General features: G+C 39.0%; 1 protein-coding gene across 2 annotated transcripts; it reads right to left on the bottom strand.

Annotated features, from left to right (window-relative positions):
- Positions 1 to 7,601: 7,601 nt before the first annotated feature.
- rbbp6 (retinoblastoma binding protein 6) lies at positions 7,602 to 24,323 on the bottom strand. Of its 2 annotated transcripts, none has more exons than XM_084127645.1 (17): positions 23,161 to 24,323; positions 22,612 to 22,711; positions 21,591 to 21,624; positions 18,555 to 18,596; positions 17,281 to 17,369; positions 17,106 to 17,202; positions 16,805 to 16,947; positions 16,493 to 16,665; positions 16,312 to 16,415; positions 15,857 to 16,215; positions 15,665 to 15,740; positions 12,784 to 12,844; positions 12,633 to 12,687; positions 12,180 to 12,548; positions 11,752 to 11,874; positions 9,762 to 11,657; positions 7,602 to 9,676 (listed from the first exon to the last, which is right to left on the bottom strand). In XM_084127645.1, the coding sequence occupies exons 1-17, from the start codon at positions 23,324 to 23,326 to the stop codon at positions 8,206 to 8,208; spliced, it is 5,358 nt and encodes a 1,785-aa protein (XP_083983771.1). In that variant the 5' UTR covers positions 23,327 to 24,323; the 3' UTR covers positions 7,602 to 8,205. The 2 variants fall into 2 exon arrangements, with proteins under 2 accessions (XP_083983771.1, XP_083983772.1); XM_084127646.1 differs by having other exon boundaries at positions 16,805 to 16,944; positions 23,161 to 24,181.
- Positions 24,324 to 27,315: the final 2,992 nt, after the last annotated feature.

The following is a 27,315-nucleotide window of genomic DNA, read 5'->3' as shown; positions in this document are numbered from 1 at the left end:
CGAGGAAAGGAAGAGAGGAAAGGAAGAGAGGAAAGGGAACCAGGATGCACACATTAGAAATGAGCACCTCTGACTGCTTCCTTGCTCATAGCTCCTCTGGAAGCGTCCTCACTCCTCATTCCTTCAAGGTGGCTAACTTTGATCTCAGGCTGGAGGACGGATTAACGAGGAGGCATCAATTTAAGAATTGAGAAACACCCCAAATGGTGCTCACTGTAGAGACAAATGACACCCAGCTTCCCCTCTCTGGACATAATGGGTGGACCTTGGCCTAGTTCAACTCTTCTGCCTTGTCCAAATACCCACAGGCCCTGTCCCAAATGGCACACTCCGGACTTGTGGACTTCCTCAGAGACCACACTTTGGTGACGTCATGTAGTGCAGACCTATAGGGCCCTTGGCACGAGTCCACGAGGGCGCATTGAGAGGTATTTTTGGGACAGACTCGATCGGCACGCCGGAAATAACGGCCTGGTTGTTGTTGGCCAGGAGAAATCACATTTTTGCGCTCCGACGTCTTATCTGCATGTCAACTATACATCCTAATTTTACAGTTCTATATTTTGATATTGTGCATATCACCTGGGCATTAAACAATAGATACATCATGCTTATTTAAATTATGTATACAGTTGTACATAATCATAGGCTACATAATGTTCCATTTGAACTAAGATTACAATTTTAAAACATAATTTAAACATATTTTTTTCAATTTACAGGTTTCAATATTCATACTATGTTTACATTGATATGACTCAGTAAAGCCCTGACATTCGGTTCTATTTATTTAATGAATCATAATGCGATCGTATTATTAAACGCGCTATTATTATGTTTGAGACATCAACCACTGGTCGATGACCATAATGTTTGTATAAACTGTAGGTAACAACTGGTAAAATGTACATTTAGGTCATAAAAACCGTAATATTTTCTTCTCAGCCATGTCAACAATTATCCGTGAGTGAAATCTCCTCCCATCCGTTGTCTGATTGGCCTTTCGCAAGGATTCCTGGGTAGTTAAAGTGCGTGGAGCCTGCTTCTATGCGGGCTTCGCGGAAGACAAAGGTACAAAGGGGGCGCTGCTGAGCACACTTCAGAGCGGTAAAATGCTGAATGGGACGGCCTACGGACTCGTAGACTCAGCGAGCACGCGCAATTCAAGTCCACGAGACCGAAAGTCCGCATGAAGTGCGCCATTTGAGACAGGGCCACACTTGCGGTCTTGGCCACTTGAGAGCGTGTGCACATGACAGGAAGTACGTGCGCAAGACTGTCCCATGTCTTAAAAATGCCAAAATGCAGTGCCCTTAATGCACACTAAACCCACACTATCTCGAATACCGCTTTGGAGCGGTTTGTAGGGGTGCACCGAAATTTCGGCCGCCGAAAATTTTCGGCCGAAATGGCATTATCGGTTTCGGGCCGAAATAAAAAAAAAACAGCCGAAAACGTTTAACCGAAAATGAATGTCACCCGCCCCTCCCATCCGTGCACAAGCTCTTAGGTTTCACTCACGGTCGAGCTGTTATCACGCGTCTGCCTATCAAAGATTAAGCATTTCAAAGGGCTGTCACTTAGGCTACTGCACAATCGATCGGACCAACCAACACAAGTTTCAAAAACGAAAATAGGGAATCGATTTTAACGGCCTTCTCTCGGAGCGCGTCCAGCTCGTCACTACAGTATACGCTCGCAGCGAACGCGCGTCACACAGCAACTGCAGGTTCTGACACACACACACACACACACACACACATAGCCTATTTCTGCATAATATAGTGCATAATATGTAGCCTTCAGTAATGCTTTTCATTGATGTTATGGCAGTCCACATTGCTGACTTGTGCGCCCTCTTTACGGTCGTCCTAATGCCTGTTTAGTTGTCCGTGGATTTGCCTATATTTGGCGTTGAAAACGGATCAACGCCAAATATAGGCAATTTACTAACGATTCACTGAACACTTAGCCTATGTCTCAAAAATCGAACAGGATTTATTTTTCACAAAAGTGACAGCCCTATACGAGAGGACACCAAAGTTGCAATATGTAACATTTGTTCTGCAAAAATCTCCAAAATTGTGGATTTTTTTTGCACAACTTTTAAAAAACTATTTTATTTGATGGAACATAAAACTTGAAGAATAATATTATTTGGTATTATTATTTATATTTATTGTTAAAAATATTTTATGTTTTGTTATGTAACTGTTAATAAAATTTTATAATTATATTGTGATTTTTCATTTCAGATCCATTAAATTCAAGCAGTATATATACGTTTTTAAAAGAAGCCATTTTCGGCTTCAGTTTCGGTTTTCGGCCAAGAGCATCCTAAATTTTCGGTTTCGGTTTCGGCCCAGAATTTTCATTTCGGTGCATCACTAGCGGTTTGTGACTTAAATTCGTGTCTTCTGTTAGTTACATTGCAACTACTGAACAGACATGTAGAAGTTTATTTAAAAATGCAAAGTATTGAAAATATAACAAATAAAAGCTCTGTAAACACTTGCATATTTTGTAAGACTATAAGTCTGTCCCATTGAGCAGCCTAATCAAAAGTTCTACACACACTTGCAGTCTTTATGCCTACTTGAACACTTGGGTCAAATAGAGGAAATACGTCATGGAAGTAGACAAGTGGTCAAGTGCAAAGACCGCAAGTGTGGGTATTTGGACAAGGCATTCCTCTGTCTACCTAATGGGTGGAGCTTGTTGACCTAACAAGGTTTGGGGATAGGCAGAGCCATTGGCTCTGCCTATCCCTAAACCTTGTTAGGTCAACAAGGATTAGGTTGTGGCTGGAACTTATAGCTCCACTCATTACGTCCAGAGAGGGGGAGCCGGACTCCCCTGCCTGTAATGTGCACTGTCCTGTGGGCTTTCTGTTTTTTTCCTGCAGGGTTCCGGCATTATCCCTGCACAGAGAACTACAATCCCTCTGGATTATTGAAGGCCATTTTTTGTAAGGGAATGAGTACAAATATAAGATGTTTGCCGTCCTCAAGTGGCTGTCAGAGGAAGCGCAACACTTTCAGATCAAGGGTATTTTGCTTAAATATCAGGTTTAGGTAGGCCTATGTCTGTTTTATATGTTAGATAGTAAAATTTAATAATAACATTTTCTCTGGGCAAAACAATGGTTTAATATTTTATGATAGCCTACCTTTTATATTTTGTTTTTTTATAATTATTTTAGAGTATATTTAAATGTTTGAAGGATTCTTAAGTGTTCATGGCTGGTGGTATAAGTGGTATTAGTGGGAGAGACGTTCTCCTTCCAGAGAACATCTGGGGTCTATACCATGAAGCCCGTTTAGGTGGCTATCAGGTATGTTTTAGTTTAGTTTGTGCCAGCCCTCAGTTTCAGGCACCATGAAAGTGTCTTGGCTTTTCGCCATAGTAATTTACTCTCCATGGCTAACCTGCTCTGGGACAGGTTATGTTCTGGGTAAGAGAGAGATATCAAACTGAAACTGAACCAATAAGCTATGAGCAAAGTGACACATCTCTGATGCAATAAATGTCACTATATAGTTAAAGATTTTTAAAGACAAAATCATAGCAATGATTAATTATTATAATTATTTTATGATATTATTTAAATCATTTGTATACCCTTAATCCATTACACATGAGCAATTGTGTAGTTAAACAATTACAACACCAATTCCAGAAAAGTTGCGACATTGTGTAAAATGCAATAAAATCAAGAATTCTGTGATTTACTTCTCTTGAACTTTATTTAAAAATACAAAGAAAAAAAAAATTCTACAGGGCAAAATTTTACAGGGCAAATTAATTGTATTTTGTAAACAAATTTTGATTTTGATAGCTGCAGCACACTCCAAAAAAGTTGGGACAGAGGCAAAATAACAGTGAAATGAATATCCAAGTTAAACTGTTTTGAAACATAGATGACGGTATTGTGATTGAGTGTAGAAGGAGCATCCCAGCCTTTGCAAGCAAAGATGGGTCATGGCTTGCCACTTTATGCCTAATTTCATGTGAGAATTGTCAAACAATTCAAAATCACATTTCCCAATGCAAGATTGCAAAGTATTTAGGTCTTTCACCATACATAATATTGTGAAAAGATTCAGAGAATCCAGAGAAATCTCCATGCATTAAAAGTCAGGAAACCTCTGTTGAATGAGCGTGACCTTTGATCCCTTCAGACGGCATTGCATGAGAAACCATCATGCTACTTATGCTGTGTTAAAAATAGCCACATGGGGTGGGAGTACTTTGGAAAACCATAGTCACTTAAAGCTGCAGTCGGCAAGTCTGGCAGATTGGGTCGACTTAGCCAAAATTTTGAATGTTTACAACTCTCATGCCCCTCCCTCACTACCAGCGAGCACCCTCCCATCGAGGTCGTGCTCGTCAGTGCGTCACTGTGCGTGTGTAGCCTACCTGATTTTCTGTGAACGCGTCCGTCTCTTCAGCATCGATCAACACCATGGACTCGGAGGTAGACTGCCCTGGCTAATCTATACATAGAAAGCAATAACCGAGGAATTGGAAGCTTGTTAGTAGATTTTCTCTCCGCCATCACGCTTCATGCAATTTTCAGGCGTGGCGTGTGCATGCGATATTGTAACGTGCGCGAGGGAGGGGGGATCTGTGGCGTGTGCACGACCTGTGATTGACAGTCAGATCTCACACCCTCCTGCGCTGATTGGACCCGATGATCCGGGAGCGGTGGATTTTTGCAAAACAAATAACACGCTCCAGGTGGAGTTAGAATCTCGTTTTTTTTAATTAAAACCACCTTATTTATGTTGTTCTGTCGGATTATAGTGTCAATTTCACTGAATATGATCAAAAAAATGTTGCCGACGGCAGCTTTAACACAGCCTGCCCCTGCATCAATAAATGCAGCTTGAATCTCTGTTCCGCAAGGAGAAAGCTTTACATTAATTCTATGCAGAGAATTGCTGCAAAATGCTGCAAAGCTGCGAAGTTTTTTAAATCTCAGATGATCCAAAACACAGTGGAAATCTGTGCTGCGGTCAGATGAATCCATGTTTCAGCTTATTTTTGGGAAAAATGGGACATTGAGTTCTCCCTCAGTGCCAAAGATGAAAGGGACCATCCTGACCTTAAAGGGGTGGTTGATTACGGTATGATTTCACTTTTTTAACTTTAGTTAGTGTGTAATGTTGCTGTTTGAGTTCAAAGCAAAGGGAGCAAAGCAAAGGGAGATATTTGCTTTTAAAGAAATTGCTTTTTAAGGACTACAACAAACAGCTGGTAGGGACTATAACGACATTCCTCCAGGGTTAGTGACATCACCAACCCTAGAATTTACATAAACCCCGCCCCCTGAAAACGATTTACAGATTATCAAAACAGAATATGCTAATCAATGACTAGAAGATAACTTCACATAAGCTACATAAATTCATCAACTAACCATTCAGAAATGTCCTGTTGCATTCTACATGTTGTCACTTCTTCTTGAGTCTCTCCATCATTGTCTCAATCCGGTTTGATCATAAAAGGCTAAAAGTTTTTGAAATTTTCAGTGCATGTCTGTGTGTTACAGCTGGCTCTCGGGCTGCAACAAAAAGGAGACCAGACGTGTCAATTCTCAGCAAACCATTTCTTTTAACGCAAGAGAAAACAAAGAGAAGCAACATAAATAAAGAGATGTATCAGGGTCGGGCAGGACACTCAGCATGAGCGCAGACCATCAAACTCCATGCCGGAGACAAACGCCCCAAAATAGCCCCCCTCACGAGCAGTCTCAGCCACATTTCATTCTGCATCCAACAAGTGTCAGGTGTGTCGGCCACGCCCCCTCCAGACGGCACCTAAAAACATACACACCAACCACACACATGTACGCACAGCCTAGGCTGAGACGTCACACTGTGTGAGTGCAAGCTCTTGAAGCTTTGTCCCAGTCCGCCCCTGACAGTGTTGCTGTTCTAGCCAGAGCAAGTGGATGTTGCAGTGGAGTCAAAAGTCAAAGGTGAAGTAGGCTAATGTCAAATTTACATAATTGTGGTTGTGATTTATTTCTGTTATAGTTGTCTTCAGCCATTTTTATGTTTGAATTTACATTGTGAAAAACAAGGTTGTGTATTTTAACATAGTATTTTCATCATATCAGTGTTGATGTAGATGGACCAAAATAAAACCATTGAAATATCAAGTAAATAAGTATTGTGCCACAGTGACACTCTTGTCCCAAAAAAGTATTGCTATACCACAATACTCAATATGTTGTCCCACGGTGAGTCATTTTTCCCTGTTGCACCTAACACAAAATTTGAGGGTTTCCACACCTGCCAAATCCCACTTTAACCACTACATACACCTCATAAACTCAGGATCAAAGCCTGAATTGACAGAGAAAGTTGATGATCAGCATCATAGTACCAACAAAGCCTGATTGGGTTGGTTTGGTTTTGCCAACTTAAAACTAATCCCGTAACCCTGAGTTTGTTCAACTACCATCATGGTACGGGCCCCTGATTTGACAAAAAACCTGCTTAGTGAAGGATGAGGTATCAACACTTTAGTCTGGTTTTATCAGAGAAAGACTAAATTTTTAATGCATATATCCACCAAATGCAAGTTTTGTTTAAACAAAACTCCCAGTTGACTTAATTTAGTTTAAACCACACCTTAACCCTCTCCAGCATTAGTGTATTCAACCCCTTTCTGAGGCTATTCTTTGACACAACATTCAAGATATACATTTTAATATGAATCATTTCAGTAAACATTTTAATTATGTAGAACTAAGTTATTAAAAATCAATCAAATCTCATTGAAGTTATAAGTACCTTACGTACATTAATCACAAAAAATATTTGAGGAAGATTAATTGTAGACATCTGGGAAATAAGAGATATACAAATTCCTTCTAATACAGAAAGGAAAGGCATCACAGAAGTCATGAAAAATGTGTGACTGAGCGTAATTCTGAACTGATCATTTGTTAGAGCTATTTTAAGTTTTCCAGCAAAAAGTGAGTTTTCCCTGTGTACATTTTTTAAAATGTGGTATGTCATACAACCACAATTACGATTATCTCAAAAACATTTCCAACTCATGCCAGATTCTTCTTTAAAATAAATAAAAGTTCCAGCACAGTCAGGCACTTTTAATGGAAGTTGGGCTAGGAAATAAACACTTAAAAACTGTTTAAAAAGTATTGCCATAAACAGTAATTTAAATGCCTGTTGTGTTAATAATTATCACATTGTAATAGGATATGGACATCAGATGGGTGTAATTTCTCTGAGTAGTTAAAAATCCCCAAAGATGTAATAGTTGATACTGGTGTACATACAATAAATAACCGTTACACTTCATTTTAAGGTGTCCTTGTTGCAGTGTAATTATACCTTTAAGTACAGAGTAATATATACTTTCTATAGGGTTAGGATTAGGAATAAGATTTGGTCTAGGGTTGGTTGCATGCATAATTTACTGTTTACTGCTACATTAAGTACATGTAATATATGTAACAATGTAAAATAAAGTGTTACCAATAACCATTTAAATTAGAAATAGTTTACTGTGGTTCCTTGGAAATCTTTATTACCAAAGCAAGAAAATAAGATGAGAGACCATATATATTTGCTGAAAAATTTTATTATCCTCAGAACATTTACAATTCCATTTCAGCAGATAATTTAAATTACTCTTATGAAGGTGAAGTCAAATAAAATGAAAGAGTAGAGGAAATATTCACAGTGCAAAAACATACAATTTGTAAATCAGTGTGGCCCAATGCCTGGATGACACTCTCCTGTTACGTCTGTAACAATATTATCATACTGTTATAATGATATGTTCCTATCCAACTTAAACATACAAGAGATGAGGTACAAAAGGGCTTTTGCAACTCTGCAAATTTTGCAAAACTGCAATCACATTCACATTTCTAAAGTGCTTCCTCTACAATGGCCTTAATTCAAAACCATGATGTAATGAGAATCTGCAACAATTTTAAATGAGAACAAAAATATTCATGAAAATTCAGAACCCAAATAACCTTTATCATTCAAGTAGCTATTCTCTTGCATTGGTGGGAGAGGTTAGCATGGTCAGACACAAAAAAGCATGTTGTTAACCAGTGAGAATGAGCAAATACAATGAAAGCTGATCTAGTCCTTTTCTGCAGAACAATAGATTCTTAAAGATCTGTAAATTAAATCAATGGTTAAACCTATAAATGAATTAAACAGATACTTTTGCCTTATGTTCATCTCTTTCACTTTCATCTTTTTCCTTGTCATCTTTGTCTTTGTCCTTGCTCTTTTTGGACTTTTTTTTCTTATGTTTGTGTTTCTGTCCTTTGAGCTCTGATTCAGACTCATTACTTGTATGTTTCTTATGCTTTTTGTGTTTTTTGTGCTTCTTGTGTTTCTTCTTTTCCTTCTTCTCCTTTTTGTCCTTTTTCTTTTTTTTGCTGTCCTGACTGCCCGGAGAGCTGGGGCTGCTGCTGTGTCCATGGCTTCCAGAGGGGCTTGGACTCTGGCTGCCACTGCTGTCCCGCTCTCGTCCTCTCTGCTCCATTTTGCTCTCAGTGTCCGACGTCTCGCTGTCACTTTCGCTGTAGTCAGGAACAAACGCAGCCTCGTCGGTTTCCCGTGCTAAATCTGATGACAGTCTCGTGGAGCGTGCCGATGGGATTTTGACGTGGTCGCCATGTACGCCACCTTTCTCTGCATCAGACCTAGGCTCTGGAGTCAAAGCTCTATGAGGAGTCCTGTGCTCCCGGTCCTTTATAGGACGCACATCAGAATGCCTAGAACCCTGGCTCTCCTTACTGCATGGCCAGTGTCCTTTGTGATCCTCTGGGCCAGTTCGTTTTGGCTCTGGGGCATTCTGCGATGATGCTCTCTTATTCCTGCTTGGACTTGGACTCCTATTCGACTCCGGTGGTGCTTCAAGTGTTTTTCTCCCAGAGTCTGTGTGCAAGTCCTTTACCCTTGAGGGCGATACTCTCCTCCTGATTGGACTTCTCTCATCTTTTGATCTTGTGCCTAAGTGGTCTCTTGCATCATCTCTATGCTCTGGTTTCCTACTGGCAAGGCCTGTTGTTGTCTCTCTACCTACTGGCTTTCTAGAGGTTGGTTCAGGCCTGTCAGCTTGCCTGTCTCTGGATGACTGGGAAGAAGAGCTCCGTTCACTGCCATGGTCACTGCCTTTCTCCTGCACATGTTCTCTCTCCTGATTAGGTACACTAGGTTTCCTTTTATCAGTTATCTCACGATCTGCAGTGCTGCAGCGGTCTCTTTCTTTCCCTCTGTCCCTTTCTCGCTCTCTGTCTTTGTCAGAATCTTTCTCCTTATCACACGATGTGGGGTCCTTGGCAGGTTTGACATCTGCCTCTTTGGAGGCAGTAGGAGCTTTGTCAGCATGGGGAGACTCCTTGTCAGTTGATTTTGCAGCACTGTTCTCCCCTGAAGGAGCAGAGCTGGATATGTTGATGCCATCTTTTCTAGTTGCAACCTTAGAATCATCGTCCTCAGATTCATAGTCCTCCTTTTCCCACTTGGAACGAGGCACCTGTATCATGACGATTTCGTCCTCAGCAGGGGTGGAGCTATCATTGGTGTATTCTTCCAGGGTCTTTATCACAGTCTTCTTTAGGTCAAGCTTCTCATCATGCTTTTTGATGGGGCTTCCTCCTGTGGAGCTGGTGCTGCCAAAGACAACAAATATGAATAAATTGATGGTACAGAAAATAAGAGTTGTCAAGTTAATTATTAATATTTAATTTCTCTCACCTGGTGTAATCAACCAATAAGGATCCTGACCCATCAGGAACATGCACCTTCCTTCTCAATTTTCCTCTAGACTTGTCCAGCCTGCCCTTTCCTGTGGCATGAGCAGAGTCCTCAGCTGAAACTGGCCGATCAATGCTAGATATTCTCTTGCCAATTTCCCTGTTGATTTTAATCTTTCTAACAGGCTCAGGCTTAATATCCATCAGAGATGGAATAGCTACTTTCTCCTTCTCAACTGGCCTTTCACTCTCCAGTCTGGGTTTAGGTTTTGGAGAGCTTTTGGCCATGTCAACTTCAATTTTTGCTATTTTTGCCGGAGGGACATCCAGGTCTTTCGCAGATGGCTTGTCATCTTTCCGTTTCTTTTTATCCTGTTTGGCATCTTCTCTTGATGCCTTGGTATCTTCTCTTGATGCCTTGGTGTGCATCTTCTCCTCAGTTTTCACAGGCTTCTCTGGCTCTTTTTTGGGGACTTTCCCATCTTTGTCAGATACTTTGTCTTGCTTTGGAAGGTCTTTCACCGATTCCTTCCTGCTTTTGAGCTCATCTTTGATGGGCTTCAGCTCCTGGTGGTGTTTAATGGGCCTAGACTGCATCAACTTGCGTGGGAGCATGAGTTTGGACTCTGAAGACTGAGGTTTACTTATTTCAGATTTGTGGGATGGTTCGTCTTTGACTCTCTTAATGGCTGGTTCAGGGGGAGCCCCCTTCTCTCGCGGTGCATCTGATTCCTTCTCTCTAACAGGCTTTGACATCTTTCCTGATGCTTCCTTCTGCCCACTGCTTTCAGACCTTCGTTTACCTTTGTCAGATTTGCTTTTAGTCCTCTCTTTCTTCTCCTTTTCAGGGGTACTCTTGTAGGGCACTGCAGCACTATCCATGGGCTCATCCCTGACTGGTGTGGCATCATCCCGGCTTGAATTAATCAGCATGGAGTCCCCTTTACGATCATCTTTCCTGGAATCATCCATAGAGTCGGAGTGGCTGAAGAGATCACCATCGTCTCTCTTCTTTTTGCGATGTTTCTTATGTTTCAGGGACTTGGGGTCTGTAGCGGTGCTGCCACTTGGTTCTCTGTCCTTGATAGATTTCGAAGACTCTTTGTTAAGTCCTCTCCCTGCTCCAGTGGTGTTGACATGAAGGTGGCCATACTTCTCAGCACATTTTTCTTGGTATGTCATGGCAACTCTGCCTCTTGGAGGAACACTGTGGCTCTGAGGTGGTGGCGGGTAATCCTCCCGACGTCCCCTGCCGTAGGGGGAGTTTTCTCTTGGTCGGGGAGGAGCAAAACGCTCAGGAGTAAAGGGATCTCTGCTGCCTGGAACACGGCCCCTCATTTGACCACTTGGTGGGTTGTTATAACTCTTAAGGTATTTGTCGTACCACTCCCTGTATTCTCTTTCCCACTCTCTGTATCGCTCTCTCTCATAGGGGTCACTCTGGTCTACGTTTCGACCATAATAAGCCTTAGCATCATAAGGAGGGAGCTCTCTGTACCTCCCTGTGTATTTGCGCTCACCCTCATTTTGAGAAGGGGGAGGGAGTTTCTTGCTGGGACTGTGATTTCTATACATTGGAGATCTGGAGCGAGAACGATAGATTCCACTCCCCATCCCACTCATCTCCCGACCCCTATACGATGGAGATCTACTGTGGGAGCGATGGTATGTAGGAGTGCGTGACCTGGATCGATAGCTACGGCTTCGACCTCGGCCCCTGCGGGAGTATGGTGAGCGAGAGAAGGAGCGTGATCGGGAACGAGAGCGTGAGCGTGATCTTGACCGAGACCGGGATGGTGATCGAGAGTAGGAGCGTGGTGATCTGGACCGAGAGCGAGATTTTGAATAGGAATATGATGAGCCACTATAGGAGGAACCCCTGTATGGAGATTTTGATCTGAAAAAGGAAGGCAAATTAGGACAATTTAGTTGATGCCAAACATTTCCCATCAAAAATGACAGTTTGCTGGTGGACCTGTATTTATCCTAACCTAGAGTAGGATCGCCTTCTCTCCTTCTGGATCTTTCTATACTCCAAAAGCTCTTTGGCAAAGTCATTGGTAAACTCTTCAAGTTTGGACGACTTCTCCCTGGTAACGAATCGACATTGGGAACTATTTATCAAAGACAGGAAGGAAATAAAACTTTGCAGTTAAAATTTGGTTATACATTACAACACACATGATTATTAGTGAGACGGGAAGAATCCACACAATACTCCACACAATCCATATTTAATTAAAAGGTAACTCAAAAGACACAAATAAATCATGATGCTTCAATCAAATCAACCATATAACCATTTTCATCTATATGAGGAATGAGCCAAGTAACCATTTCATTTAATCAATCAATCAATCAATCAATCAATAAATAAATAAATAAATATAAAAAATTATAGTGTTAGAACTCTACATACTCTTCTTTAAGTCTACGCTGCTGGCGGTAAAACTCCTCCTTGGATAGAAAAGGTGCTGCTGGCATAGAAGAGATAGGGTTGGCTATAGGTGGCTGGGCACCAGGAGGCACCCACGGAGCTGTCACAGGTGGGACAGGTGGAAATACAGGTGGTGGAATGTTGAAGGGAGGGGGAGGCTGCTGTCCTGGAGGATACTGTATGGGATACTGCTGAGGAACAACACCAGGAGGCTGAGGCATAGGGTGTGGTGGAGGAGGAAATAGAGCAGGAGGGCCATACACTGGAGGGATAACAGGCGGAAGATTTTGCACTGGTGGAGGCTGTGTTCTTGGTGGTCGCTCACTAGGAGCTCTCCCTCGATTTGTGGACCTGATAGGATAAATAGACTGGAGTCAAGTATTTATCTTTTTTGGATCAAGCTGATGCATTTAAAGATTTTACTCTGATACTTACGGATCCCACGCAGGACGGCTTCCAGTTGGCCTAGGTCCACTAGTCCTTGGCTGTCCTAAAAAGGGGAACAATTGTACATAATTAAAAACCACCAAGTCAACAAAAAACAAACAAACAAAAAAACACCTAGCTAGTGCCGATATTTTCTTACCTGGTCTGTGCATGTGGTGCTGAGGCATATTCGGCTTCCCAATCACTGGGACATGGAATCCCTAGGCAAAACAAACGGGGAGAATCACTAAATTGTACTCATGGAAACAAGTTAAAGGCTGCACAGTAAATCTCCCCAAATCTCCCTACTTGGCTTGTCTGTTTTTGCAAAACAGAATTCAAATTATATTCTATTGTTTGCAACATTGTAAGTGAACAATTTTTATCTGACAAAGAAAAAAATGCTGCATATTGCATCTAAAATGTCATTTACTCAATATTTTAGTATTAACGGAATTACTCTTGCTCATGTAATATGGCTCTATTAGTCTATGTAATTCTCTATTATTAGCTAACTTAACCCTCTGGGGACCAAGGTGTTTGTTCTGACATGCCTTGACATTTGTGCTTTTTTCAGTTATTTATAAACATGTTAATGGCAAAGGTGTAAATTCACTCTATATAGCACAAACAGGGCTACCATAATATGCAAGCAACGTGTATGTAGATGTTTGTATTTTTAAGAGAATAATGTTTATGCGTGGTTATTGGAAAAAATAAAAATGAAAGTTGCTGAAATAAGACCACAAAACATTAAATATGTGTCCACAAGACTTTTGACTAATGGATGTTGTTGCTACGAGTTCTGGCTTCAAAATTATGTGAAAATAGTCTTGCTTTATCATTCACAAAAAAAAATACATTGATTTAAATGGTGTAAAACAGGTTTTGCTTGGAAAGCCAATATGCGAGGGGGGCGTGAAGGAGGAGTGGTTTACACCTGAGAATACAATGTCCCACCCATTATGTGTAATGAGCCATTCATTCAGGTGTGACACTGACTGAGCCACAATGCAAGGACAAAAGATATATTTAGAAGAAGACTTATATTGACCATTTAAGATTTCGCTTACATCTATCTTGTAAATATGTTTTGCTATTTTATTAAAAAGGTTACAATTACAACAATAATTACAATTTCAACAATATTTCAAGTGTACTCTTTATTTGTAAAAAAAAAAAAAAAAAGATTATAGGCCTACATTTTATCATATGTATTCATTAGTTTGAATATAGCCAACATTGGAACATCTAAATCAGTAAAAACTGTACCCAAATCTAGTCAACAAAATGTTGTCTTTCATACTTCGCCTGACTGTAACGTTGTTTTTATGAAATATTAGGGCATATGAATGTTAATTTGCAGTTTAAAGGGATACTCCACCGTGTTTTCATATTAAACTATGTTTTTCCCTTAACTAAGACGAGTTGATACATACCTCTCTCGTCTCAGTGCGTGCACTCAATCGCTTTGGCGCGTGGTGACACTTTGAAAGCACTTAGCTTAGCCCATTCATTCAATATGGGCCAAGCAGAGAAGCTACCAAACACCTCCACGTTTTCCCTATTTAAATACAGTTACTCGCGTAGTGTAACTCGACCTAGGACGGTAACACAAAACAAAACGTTGCGCTTTTCTAAGCGTGTAAAATGGATAACTATATTGTATGGCGGAATACCATGGCAAGTGCTTGTAAGCACTTCGTCTTGGCGCAGTAATATCTTCACTAGAGGGAGCGGGGGCCGGTGAGAGGATTTTTCACGAGTGAAGATATTACTGCGCCAAGACGAAGTGCTTACAAGCACTTGCCATGGTATTCCGCCATACAATATAGTTATCCATTTTACACGCTTAGAAAAGCGCAACGTTTTGTTTTGTGTTACCGTCCTAGGTCGAGTTACACTACGCGAGTAACTGTATTTAAATAGGGAAAACGTGGAGGTGTTTGGTAGCTTCTCTGCTTGGCCCATATTGAATGAATGGGCTAAGCTAAGTGCTTTCAAAGTGTCACCGCGCGCCAAAGCGATTGAGTGCACGCACTGAGACGAGAGAGGTATGTATCAACTCGTCTTAGTTAAGGGAAAAACAGTTTAATATGAAAACACGGTGGAGTATCCCTTTAATACGTTGCTTATACAAATACATTTTATTTCAACATATTTCAGTCGATTTTTACTCATCTCAGTAGGCTATAGCAAAGCACTTTATTCTTTCACACACAGACGCGCAATTCATATTTAGGCTAAACAGTCTTTACAAATATGTACCCTTCATTCATCTCACAGAAATATTATAGAAACGCGAATCATCTTTTTACGGTTTACATAGGCCTACACTAACGTTATTCCATAACGTTATTCCACATTAACACTTGAGAAAAGATAACAGCCTACCTCACTCCTCAGCGGGATCTATTGCTCCTCATATCAGCACTGTTCTGAGGAAACTTTTCTCCATAAGGTAGGCTATATTATGCCTCACTCGCGGCGCTTTGTTTACAGCTGATGTGGGCGTTTCACAGGTCTGAAATGGTTCTCAGAATTTGCGTTTGAATAGCATGCGCTCTCCGGGGAGTGGTCACATTACTTTTGAATGAGCTCGTAATGAGCTCGACTGGAATCGTTCTCTTTTAATATAGATTTCACAAGCTGAGAATATTTGTTTTTTATATAAATTACTTCATTTAAAAGATGCGATCTCAAGCTTTATGCCCGTGGGTTTGTTTGACTGAATTTTCGCGGAGTTATAGATCATTTACGAACGCGTTTCAAATTGGAGTTTACTGACAGAGAGAGTGCAGAAATCGCATCATGTTAATTTTTCTTTATTTGGCAAAAAGCAAAACACTTTATTTTTATTGTGAGTATACAGAAAAAAAATAGAAACTGAACAGGATCGATTGATGTATTACACGAAAATGAAAGATCAAAATTAACAGAGCATTTAGTGTTTATTTTACATTGCTAAAAAAAAAAACAAGCAAAACGCGCGGGTGCGTTTTTGGTCCCCAGAGGGTTAAAACACTGTAAAAAGGTAATACCTTTGAAAAAGATGAAGTTGTCGGGACAGAGGGTTCTGAAGGCGGCACAACAGTAGATGCTGAGACCTCTGGTTCCCTGAAAAAAAAAACAAAAAAAAACAACAACCTTTAACAAGTGCATAGACATACGAGTCCGGTACCTCATGTTTTACACAACCAGTGGATGCTCTGAAGTGCTAGAAAATTATTTACTTAGATGAAGGAGGGTCATCCTGCTTAGCAGAGTGCTGAGGAGAGTTCACCACAGGGCTATAGTTTGATGCTGCAGGTGCAGTGCTGCTGTGTACAGTAGAGCTGCTAGAAGAAGGTGGGGTACTGGAGGGCTGATGAGTGCTAACAGGAGATAAAGGGGCAGCAGGTGTGCTTTGGGGAGGGCTGCTATCAGCTGTTGAGCTCGGAACATTGGCCATAAGAGGGTCCTGCTGGCGTGAGGTTGCCAGTCTCAGAGGTGGCCGCTGGGCAGTAGCCTGTGTTTGGGCTCCTTGTGTAGCAGCTGCAGCTTTTCGAATCCTCTTGGTATAACCGGTTTCATTCCTAAAATTATTCACTGCCTGGGGTTGGAAAGAAAAGGTTGTGTTAATGTTCTACTATTAAGTTAGAAGCAAAAACACAGGAGTTAAACAATGATTAAGATAGGGATCTCTTACTTGGCGCAAGAATTTGTTCGCGATCAAAGCATCAGGAGATACATCTGATTGTTTGCAGGTTGGGCAAACATGTTCGTCAGACTCCAGCAAACATGTCCGAATACCTGCGGTCAAAAGAATGTAAGCTTTCAAAAATCAAAAACACTTCACCTTTCTGACATTTGTTTGTACAGACACTTACACTCATCACAGTAGCTATTTCCACAGCAGGGGATAACCACAGCATCTGTCATTAGATCCTTGCAGATCAAACACAGCAGCTCATCAGGTACAGGATCTTCTTCCTCTGAAGATGAAGACTGATTTTGGGGCAAGAATGGTGGCTTCTCTTTTTTCCCAATGGCATAGGCCTCACTAAAAGTAAGCGTAATATGATTAATGAAATTGGCACGTTGAGGCCACTACTCTGATGGTTTTGCATAATTGTGTCAAGTGAAAAATATGAAAATTTTCCTTTAACACAATCACTTACAGGAAGGCCAAGTATACTCACGCATCAATAGTAGGAATGGCATATATTCCACTGTTGGTCAACATGACTCCCTTTCTGTTTGGATCATCAACCTCCACCATGAAACTCCGAGGAATTCCTGTGCTTTTCTTTATCCGTTGAGGAGCTTCAAAACTTCGATCCTGCTAACGCATGGTTAATATGCAAGATTAAATTTCTTCTCTGACCAAATAAGCATACTATGGTAATAAAATGCTTACGCACACAAAAAGTTATAGTAAGCGTCACCAAGTTCAAATCAATTGTAATGTTAAAACAGCTGTGGTAATGAAAACCCAATTACCCCATTCGTTGGGCAGTTTCGGATATAATGTCCAGTTTTTCCACAACGAAAGCATGTGTAGTTTGGTGGAGGTGGACCAACAAGCTTCTTTGCATAACTAATGAATAGAGATTCATGTTAGAATTGACACTGAGTAATTTAAATAAAATGTCAATGTCTTGAATTGCATACTTACTGGATAGGGTCATACTCATGGTTGGACTGAGACATCATTGCTTTTATTTTGTCTTCCTCTGAAGCATTTGTTTCAGCAAGATTGGCTGTCTGTTTAACAGGTAATAATGTTTTCACATATAAAATCAATGTTGGAACGTTCAATCGAGCCCAGAGTTTTACTGAAACCTTGTCCTGTAAGAAGCAGCTTCTTGCCTCTATCAGTGCGTGATCTTTAAAAATACTAAAATGTAAATTGAAATGACAACACCCATTTCATATTAACCATAGCAAAAGAGCATAAATATAAAATTCATAATCAAAAGTCAATCGACGACTCATGCAAGACTTAATACCAACTACACACATGCATTGCCCATTGTCTAAGAGTTTTTTCCTCCATTTATTTAGTTTTATTGGAATGTCTCTTGGGGATGTGTCAGATGAACACAAGATTTCACACTAACACAGGAAATGCAGTCATAGCAGAAGACATGTACACAGTACCAAATTACAATGGCATGATCAACCTGAAATTCAAACTTGCTGTTGTAGCAAAATTACACTATATTGTGAAGTATTTTGTCATAAGAATAAATACAATTAACCAGTATCCATAATAGAGCAAATGCTGCTGGTGTTTTTAAAGCCCAGTATATAGAAAAATATAGTTTTGTGAAGACTGCTCATCTTAAAAAAAAAAAAAAAAAAATCCTCAAGTGAGGGAATTTTAAAAATCCAGAGATTTGATCTTCAATGGGAAAAAGAGAACAAAAAGATCACAACAGGATTCCAGAGTGCTTCATTTTTCAATTAAGAAAAAAAAAATCAACACCTGCAATTAGCATAATGTGGGCAAGAGGCTTATACAGTATTCCATTCCACACTGATAAAAGGCAGTTGGCTTACTCTTTACAGGACCAGGCTTTCACACAAGTATCAACACAATTATACAATTATCAAACAATGAGCATACATCATTAATAACTCAATATTAATCTTACAATTAAAATTAATGTAATTACTGATATGCAGCAAAATACAAAATGCTAAATTCTCAATATAATTCCTGATAAGCAAGTTTCTGACTAATGCAAAACATAATTTCACAGAGCATTACACAACCAATTTCACTTAACATTCTAAGCATACATAAGCTAGATGTGACAAACCACAAGATTTGACAAAACAAAATTATATTGCACACTTGTGCCTACATTATGGCTTGCCAAATCCAAAACACGGAAGTTAGATACAGTAGAACAGTGTATCAAGTAGTTACAGAGTTTAAAATACCTTTGAAAGCAGGGCCAGTGAAATGGATGAAGAATCATCAATCTGTCATCGGAAAGAAAACATTAAAACAAAGAGGGGTTGACCACTATGACAAGGCACAAATCTATCATGCCCAATAGAGAGAATTTGGACAAATAAAAGTCTTCAAAGTTAACACTGAATAAACACAATTAGTAATATTACAACCAAATCCTAATGGAAAGACATGAAATTTATTTTAAAAGCATTTAAAAATATAAACCATAGTTAATAGAACATTACATATTTTATCTTGAATAAGTTCATCACTAGGGTTGTCACGGTACCAACGTTTTGCGGTTCTCGGTACCAGAGCAAAAACTGTTGAATCGAGTACTTCAAAATGTTTTGTTCCGTTAAGTCTCGTCCGTTGATTATCACTGTAAATCATTGCAGTTTCACATTCAATCGTGCATGTAAAAACAGCTGTCAATCCAGAAACTTTGCAGTGTACTTGGCAGCATGAAAAAATTCATTTGTATTTAGATTGTGAAGAGCCCTTAATAATCACTAAGACTGTCAATCTCTGAAGCGCAAGCTCACTGAATTCTGCACTCTTGCCGAAAACTTGCGTTATGTTATAACAAACAAAGCCTGTATTAACTGTACAATGAATCTCTTATTTACATCGTGTTTACACTGTTGGTTATAATGATAGGATTTGTGAGTATGCGGCTCACGTTGAACAAATCCAAACTTTGTGAGCTTTCAGAGGTGTTAGGCAAATTCTGACTAACACCTCTAATAGGCCATCGTGTTCACATGCTCAACAGATATGATTGTGATTGGCTACAAAACACGTTGTAAATAGAAACCTTTGATGCTCAGAGCACTCAAACGAGTGAGTATGAAAGCAGCATATATCAGCGGGTACCGAATATACCCGGTACTAGAGAAATGCTGGTATCGTCAACATTTTTGTTTGTACCGACTGGTACGTTTGACAACACTAGTCATAACCAATTAATGGATATTTTTGAGCTTTGAATCACTGAACACGTGAAAAAAGTATAGCTTCATAGCCATGTTTCGCAGACCACGGCAATTACTTGTAATATAAGAAAGATGTAACTCATCAAAAAACCCTATGGAAAGTGAACACACAGGGCCTTAAGAAAGATGTGAGGGAGTTAAACACTGAAGTTTTATTGTACAGTAAGTCATATAAAAAATGCAATTTATTCATATAGAAAATATAACTAATACAACAGGCCATATAGGATATGAAATGTGTATTTAAAACTGTTCACTGGAATTAGGTACTTTCGTAAATAAGTGTCCTACATAATGTGCCTTGTAGTGGGTCAATTCTTTTATAGCTAGTTTGGGTCTCAACATCACATAAGTACATGGGAGAGAAGCAAACTAAAAGTGCTATCACAAAGAATTTTTTTTTTTTGCATAGTTCATCTGTCACACTGGCCGGTTGCATAAACCATTTAGACTAGTCTTAAAAGTTAGTCATCTAAATTTTTCCTTCAAGACTGGTCCTAATTTTTTTTTTAAGTCAGTTACATAAAAAGGTACATTGGTCTTATTGGATTTGAAAAAGTAGGTCAAACCAGTTCAAGACACAGTCTTGGCACAGTCTTAACCACATGGTGGCCAAGTTTATGCAACTGGCCCAGTAGCTGATTTGCATACATTAAAAAGAAGACATCAAATATGGAAAAAAAGTACAAGTCACATGATTCAAATATGAATAAGCAGATTTCTGTGGAGAATTAAAATACAATGTTCAAAAAAAGATAAATTGTTCGAATAACCACACTTTAGCACAATTCGCCATGTCAGAATGACACAAAATCTAGCTGAAACGATCTGTAATCACAAAAGTTGTGCCCAAAAATCACCCTCTCACTGATAACGACTTAACACCAATCCCCCCCTCCCCTCCCAATCGTTGAATAAACCGCTGGTCTGGAATTTCACCCAAATGTGTTTTCTTCCATTTCCCAACATATTTTGTAAAATAAAGCAATAAGCTACAAGAACCAATGTAATTTTACAAAGGGTAAGAACTATTGCCATCACATTATAGTTGAGCAACTGTTTATTTACAGTAGTCAAAGTGTCTATATAGGCCTAAGATGTACAATTTCTGCAACAATTGGCTCTCTTAAAAAAAAAAAAATTGAAAAATTTATATAAACGTAAATTAGATTGAGAATTCACAGATAATTTAGTGTACAGTTTTATCTAGAACAGGGAATTTAAATTAAGTTGTACAACTAAAGGTAATTTGTTTTCCATGAACGGAAATTTAATAATTAAAACTACATAAGAGCCAAGTCTCGTTTGATTATCCTTTGAACGCCAAGAGCCAGTTTCCAAAACACTGAGCCAAGTCAAGAACAAATCGCCTGTAAAAAATACATGATTCACCTTGTCAGTTAGTCCAAGGCAAGGCTCGTTATGTTTTAGGTAATACACTTTGATAAAAAAAAATAAAAAAAACTCAGTCTCTCGCACACTCATACATCCACACAACTATTAAACTATTGTGCCTTATAATAGCAATTGAGTAAACATAAGTAGTCAGACACTGAAGCTGTATGATACAAGGTGAAGTTAATAAATAACACAATGTATTTTTTTTATTTAAAAACAAACAAACAAAAAATAAAACACAGCTTTTTACAGATGTGCCACTTTAAGGACAAACAAATTGAACATTGGCCATGTTCAAGTATTATGTAGATCAATATGATCTTACACTAGACTGTACAACAGAATTCATATTTGTAGATGACTTATTCAATGTGAAACAGTGTATTAGCATGCGCACAGACTTCTGTACACACTGGAAATTGTATAAAACATGAAAATCAATGCAACAGCTTTAGCGAATCACACAATATAAACATTAAGCTCAACACACTTTGTTATCTTCAAACAGGTTTCAAAGACAACATTGAGGAGCATTAGAATTTTCTTAAATTATTTCAAGACAAAGCAACTGCTGAGGAGTTTGAAAATGTGTGTAATGAGACAAGGAAATGAGGTGTTTTTACATACTGCTTTTGAAGATCCACTTGGTTCAGATCGATCGCTGCAAAACAAAACAAAAAAAGAGGTTACCTTCCAATTAAAATTACTCAACACTGATGACTCTTCAATATTAACTGCAAGGCCACATTCAAACTGCTTAACTGAAATGGTGCATTTCTTAAGTTGCCAATTACGCTCTGCTAAGGCTAAAAAAAAAAAGGATAGGGGTGAATTCAGGTCGATTAGGACACTTTCCAACCAAGTCATCTTAAAGGGATTCAAGGTGATTGGGACATTTTAAAGATAGTTCACCCAAAAATAAGAATTCTGTCATCGTTTACTCACCCTCATGTTGTTCTGTCACTAAAGATATTTTGAAGAATGTCTGTAATCAAACAGTTGACGGTAGCCATTGACTTCCATAGTATTCTTTTCCTACTATGGAAGTCAATGGCTACCGTCAACTGTCTAGTTTCCAACATTCTTCGAAACATCTTTTTTTTTTTTTGTTCAAAAGAAGAAAAAATTCATACAGGTTTGGAGCAACAAACTTGTAAGTAAATTACAGAATTTTGACAGAGGGTGAACAATCCCTTTAAAGTATCCTAATCACGCTGAATTCACCCCTATTGGATTTTTTTCAACCTGCCTACAAAAAAATAAAGATCACCAATTTATATTAAGACATTTAAAGAATACTTCAAATAAATTGTCGTTTGAATATCGCCTTTTAACCCGTATGACTTCCAGGGAACACAAAAGTAGTTTGGTAATAGCAGTAGCAATATTCACAATTGCTCATATTCATACAGTTTGGGGCAGGTTTGACTCCAAATGCCATTGTTTATCCACTACTTTTATCAAATCACAGCACATTAAGTTAAAAAACACTTTTGAGAACGAAAGTTTGGATTAATATTAGGGCAATATTAGTTATGGGGTGAACTGTTGAACCTAAATGCTCTGCTTTGAGAACATACTTACAAAAGACAATATAAAACACTGCAGAGCAGATGGAAAAAGCAAATTAAAGTGTTAGTGTACTTACATGACATATGTTTTGCTTGTCGACTTAAGCCCTCCAATAGGGATTCGTCTGATGATGACAGACGAGTTTTTGGGGATGAGGGCTCCATCATCAGTGTATTCTGTAAGCAAAGGCAAGAACAACAAAGCCATTAATCAACATGCCACATTTCCCATTCATTTTTTCTAACCGATATCACGGAGGGGAAACGACGCGTAAACTCGTAAATACAAAATGGAGTCTTCACTACACAAGTATGCGGGCAAAATCAAAGTTTAAATTGAATTAATATTCATAAATGTACTACCGTAATATTCATGACAGTTTATTTCACAAACGTAACAATTCGACTTAAATAACTAAGACAACGCTGTTGGCCCTCAGGATTTGGCCTTGTTACCGTACGCTTAGCTAACGTTAGCATACATTAGCTTCGAGCTTACTACAGTAATAAAGACAAACTGAAATGTATTATACATGTAACGTTAGTCTTTCAGGTCACGTAAATATTCGTTTTAGTTTTAAGCAACCTCAAAAATTGTGTGCAAGCAACTCATTTGCCCAGCTTACCTTCTTTAGTTTGAGCGTTGGTGATTTGTAGGTCGCAGTCCGCGGCCTTCAGCTTTTCTCGCCCCATGATCTGGCGTTTCAAATCACTGAGCGTGATGTGAAGGCCATCAAAGGTGACCGTATCGTAGTTAAGTTTAGAAGAAAACTTGTAATGGACACAAGACATGTTTAAACAATCCTGGTGGTCAGATACCACCACACACAACCAAACTCAACTACAATTCGCACGATCGCGTGGGCTCTCCCAGCGATCAACCTTACTCAATGTCAGTTTATCAGCTTAACAATTCAAGCATAATAAAAGCCATATTTGCTCATCTCAACACTCTCTTTAATAAAGAGTCACCACTAAAGAGGTCTTGTGGATTTTGCCTCAAGTGAATAACTGCGATTTGAAAATATCAAGTGTTCAAAGAGATTGTGATCAAGTGCAACACGCAATCTTAATGACGCAAGTGACTTTTAGTCCACGGAATTCCCCGGCCGAAGCCAGAAATTCTCCTGCGGTTTCTCAGAGTCCCAGGACCATATGGCGGTTAGCCGTGAGCTGTCCGTAAGGTCCAACTCTGACAAAGAAATAAAGAGTTCAAACGGTGTCCGTATGGGTGAAAGCGTAGAGTCCTGCCAAAAATGTCGCCCAAGTGTCCGCGTCAAAGTTCCTCCGAAATGTTTGTTCGGTGTAGTCCAAATTTCACCAAAACACACACCGACTTAGTTTGAAGCAAGGCCTGAAACAATGTGCTAGCAGCTAGTGTGTGTGATCAACCTAAAATGGCGTCCATCACACATACAAAAAAAAACAACAAAAGACTAACTGTTACAGCAAAACCATTACAAAACGCTAAAACAAGATGAGCAAGAAAAACGGTCCTCCTTTTATCAAAATACTGCCGCGGTAATCCAGTCGCCCCGTCGTAAACACTGGTGACCACATAGATGTTTAAATCACAGACTGACCGTGCTGCTGACTACATGCGATTTCGAAAACAACTCGACGACTGCACGCATTCGAGGGGTTTCCGCAGAAAACGCAGGGGCAAAGAATAAAGACGTTACTAGGAGGGGCAACGACTACGCATGCGCAGAGACTACCAATTGCGGAACGTCAACATCTATTGTAATGCCGCGTTCCAGGCAACCTGTAACCCGTGTTTTTCCAACTCGTAACTGGGAGTACATCGATCTAGTACGAGTTCACGGGTGGGAAGTCACGTGTTTGACTGCCGTTCCAGTGCACTTTCACGGGTATAAGGTTGGAAAAACACGGGTTACAGGTTGCCTGGAACGATGTAGCCTACTCCCAGTTACGAGTTGGAAAACCAGGGGTTACAGGTTGCCTGGAACGCGGCATAAGAATGGCAACAGTAATAAAAATAATAAATACAAACCTTCTTGTATTGTTATTATTATTATTATTGTTGTACATTTTGTCTGGGTGTTTTTCTTTTTTTCTTTAATCCTCTGGTGTATGTTCCGGTTCTTGTTTTACATGTTGATAATATTTGTTGGCTATTATATGTTTATATCTAATAATAATAATAAAAAAAGACAACATAAAATAAATAGATAAATAAAAACAAACCTTACTCAAATCACATAAATAACTTTTGTAAATGTAAAGATCGTTTTCAGATTGCATTGTTTCATTAAATGACAGAACATGTTTGTTAGTAGATTTATGCAACATTACCTAAATAATTTTGGCCCAACTTAAAAAAATAAATAGGCTACATTGCTTTTCTGTTTCTTTACATTGGTCACCAAAGCCAAATAATATATAAAATGCATGAATAAAAGATTATCAGACAAAATGTTTTGGTAAAAGGTCAAACTGTAGGCTACAGCTGTCTAGTTAGCAGCACTTTATAAAAGTTACACTTCGCATAAAAATCCGTTTACATTTCTTTGGGTAATTATTTGCTTGGGATAATAATTAGCTACATTTAAATTTACTATATTAATTAGGCTACTAAAGATAAATGCGATAATAACCAAACCTTTTCCAGTGTAAACACACACTTTGTTTTTAATTTATAAGGCGAGGAATTATGATTTATAACCACCAGATGGCGGACTACACAAATTCTCGTAGTAGCTCACGTCATTCTAGAGATATTGTGCTGCTTGTAGCATTAAACAAACAGGCACCCTTGTCTATTTTTAATGTTAAATCTGAAAACAAAAACGATTTCAAGTATAACACTTATATTTTATTTTAGTTCTTTGTTAATCACAGGCTACAATGTTAAACAGCAATGCATTAGAATAGGCTTCTTAATTTTCATGGCCTTTTAAAGATTTCAAGTTTTAATCAAAATGCTTATCTGTTGCAAACTGTTGCACTTAGAGAAACAAAGAGTCTGCATAACTCCAATATTGTTCAGAAAATATTACAGTCATTTTTGCTCAACAATCCCTGTTCATGTGTGGGATTTAATCTGTCGTGACAAGAAAGCTAGCTAAGTCAACCAATGCCAGCAAAATGATTATTTTCAGAAAGCATCTGTGCACTATTTATTCTTCTGCATGTATCTGCAGTATATGGATATTTGCTCAGGCTTATAGTCTTATTGTGTTCTTTAGGCACAATTAAAATACAGAACGTGAATGAGAATAGTTATTCCCTCTTGTGTGCCGTGATCTGATAAATTACAAATGTGTGCGACTGATACACCAAAGAACACTTGCAACATCAGTCCGAATTAGAGCTAGGCTACTTATGCAATAGTGTTCATGTGTGTGTGCAAATCCATTCAGGCATTTGGAGAACACATTTAAAGGTGCAGCACCGTTATTGGTAAGTTTGTGCTGGATGCTCCCAATTATGCCAATTAAGGATGTCCTAATGCAGTCATTGGCTACAAGCACATGACGACAATGATGCTCGAATATTGCAGCCATACAGCTCTGTCCACATTCGAATCATCAACATTTAGCCAATTTCTTTGATTAGAGCCTCACATTGGAGTCTTTTGAGGCTGAATACTAGCCAGTCATATTTTTCCTCTATCCCCCTCAGGGTCGATATTATCTGCTCGAGGCTGTCTTGACTTGCGGTTTAACTCATGTATATATAATCTACCTGAACCAACTGCATAATAACTGCAACAACAACAACAAAAAGTCCACTGACTACCTGCATGGGTTCAGTCAGGCTGCTTACTCTCTATGGTTACACTCCATGTGAACTTGTGAGATGCACACTCTTCTGTTGCCCCTGAGTGTGAGGAACATTTGGCTCTCAGCTGTCACATCAAACTCTAATTTTCTCAGAAGGAAGAAGTGACTGATGGTCACCTACTTGTCTGCCATTTACTATCTCTTCCCCAGCAGCCCCTAGCTGTCTTTCTATACCCCGGTTTTACCACAGACTGCTTTGCACAGCCAATCTATAAATCCAGTTCATTTTGCTCAAACACTGGCCTTCAGGTGACACAGTGCGTGGATATGCTGTGCAGCTTTAACACATGGTGGGCTACATGAATTTGATTGTTCGGTTTTGGCTTTGTAAGCCCTGGGAGGGGAAATTTAAATCATTCCACTTCACAGAATGACACTGCATTTTTTATTAATTATTTTTTTTTTTTGACATTTCATTTACTTTCCCCCACATATCTTTAAATGGGGTAAGTCTGTGAGTGAGTCTATATTTTAATGTCATATACCAGTTGTTTCTCCTAGGCAGCAATTTCTATTTCCAATAAATGCAATTCTTTTGAACTTTCTAAAAAAAAAAGTATAAAAATATTGTTTTTAACATTGATAATAATAAGAAATGTTTCTTGTGCACTATATCACCATATTATACTGATTTCTGAAGGATGACACTGAAGACTGCAGTAATGATGCTGAAATTTCAGCTTTGCCATCACAGGAATACATTACATTTTAAAATAAATAGAGAACAGATCTTTCATATTGTAATTTTTCACAATAATACTGTTTTACTGTATTTTTAACCAAATAAATGCAGCTCTGGTGAGACTTCTTTCTTTCTACGACCCCAAACCTTTGATCGATAATGTAGCCTGCATGGAACACGATGATTCAATAAAACAAATGAATTTGCCTCTGTGTCATTTCTATGCTTCACTCACAAACAAGTTGTTATGTAACACTTCTGCTAATCCACATCATCACACCTTTGCAAGATCT

Source organism: Abramis brama (genome assembly GCF_963993115.1).
Source record: "Abramis brama genome assembly, chromosome: 1".
Taxonomy (NCBI): Eukaryota; Metazoa; Chordata; class Actinopteri; order Cypriniformes; family Leuciscidae; genus Abramis; species Abramis brama.
Note: the sequence above shows the minus strand (reverse complement) of the source record. Positions and strands in the feature narration are given on the sequence as shown.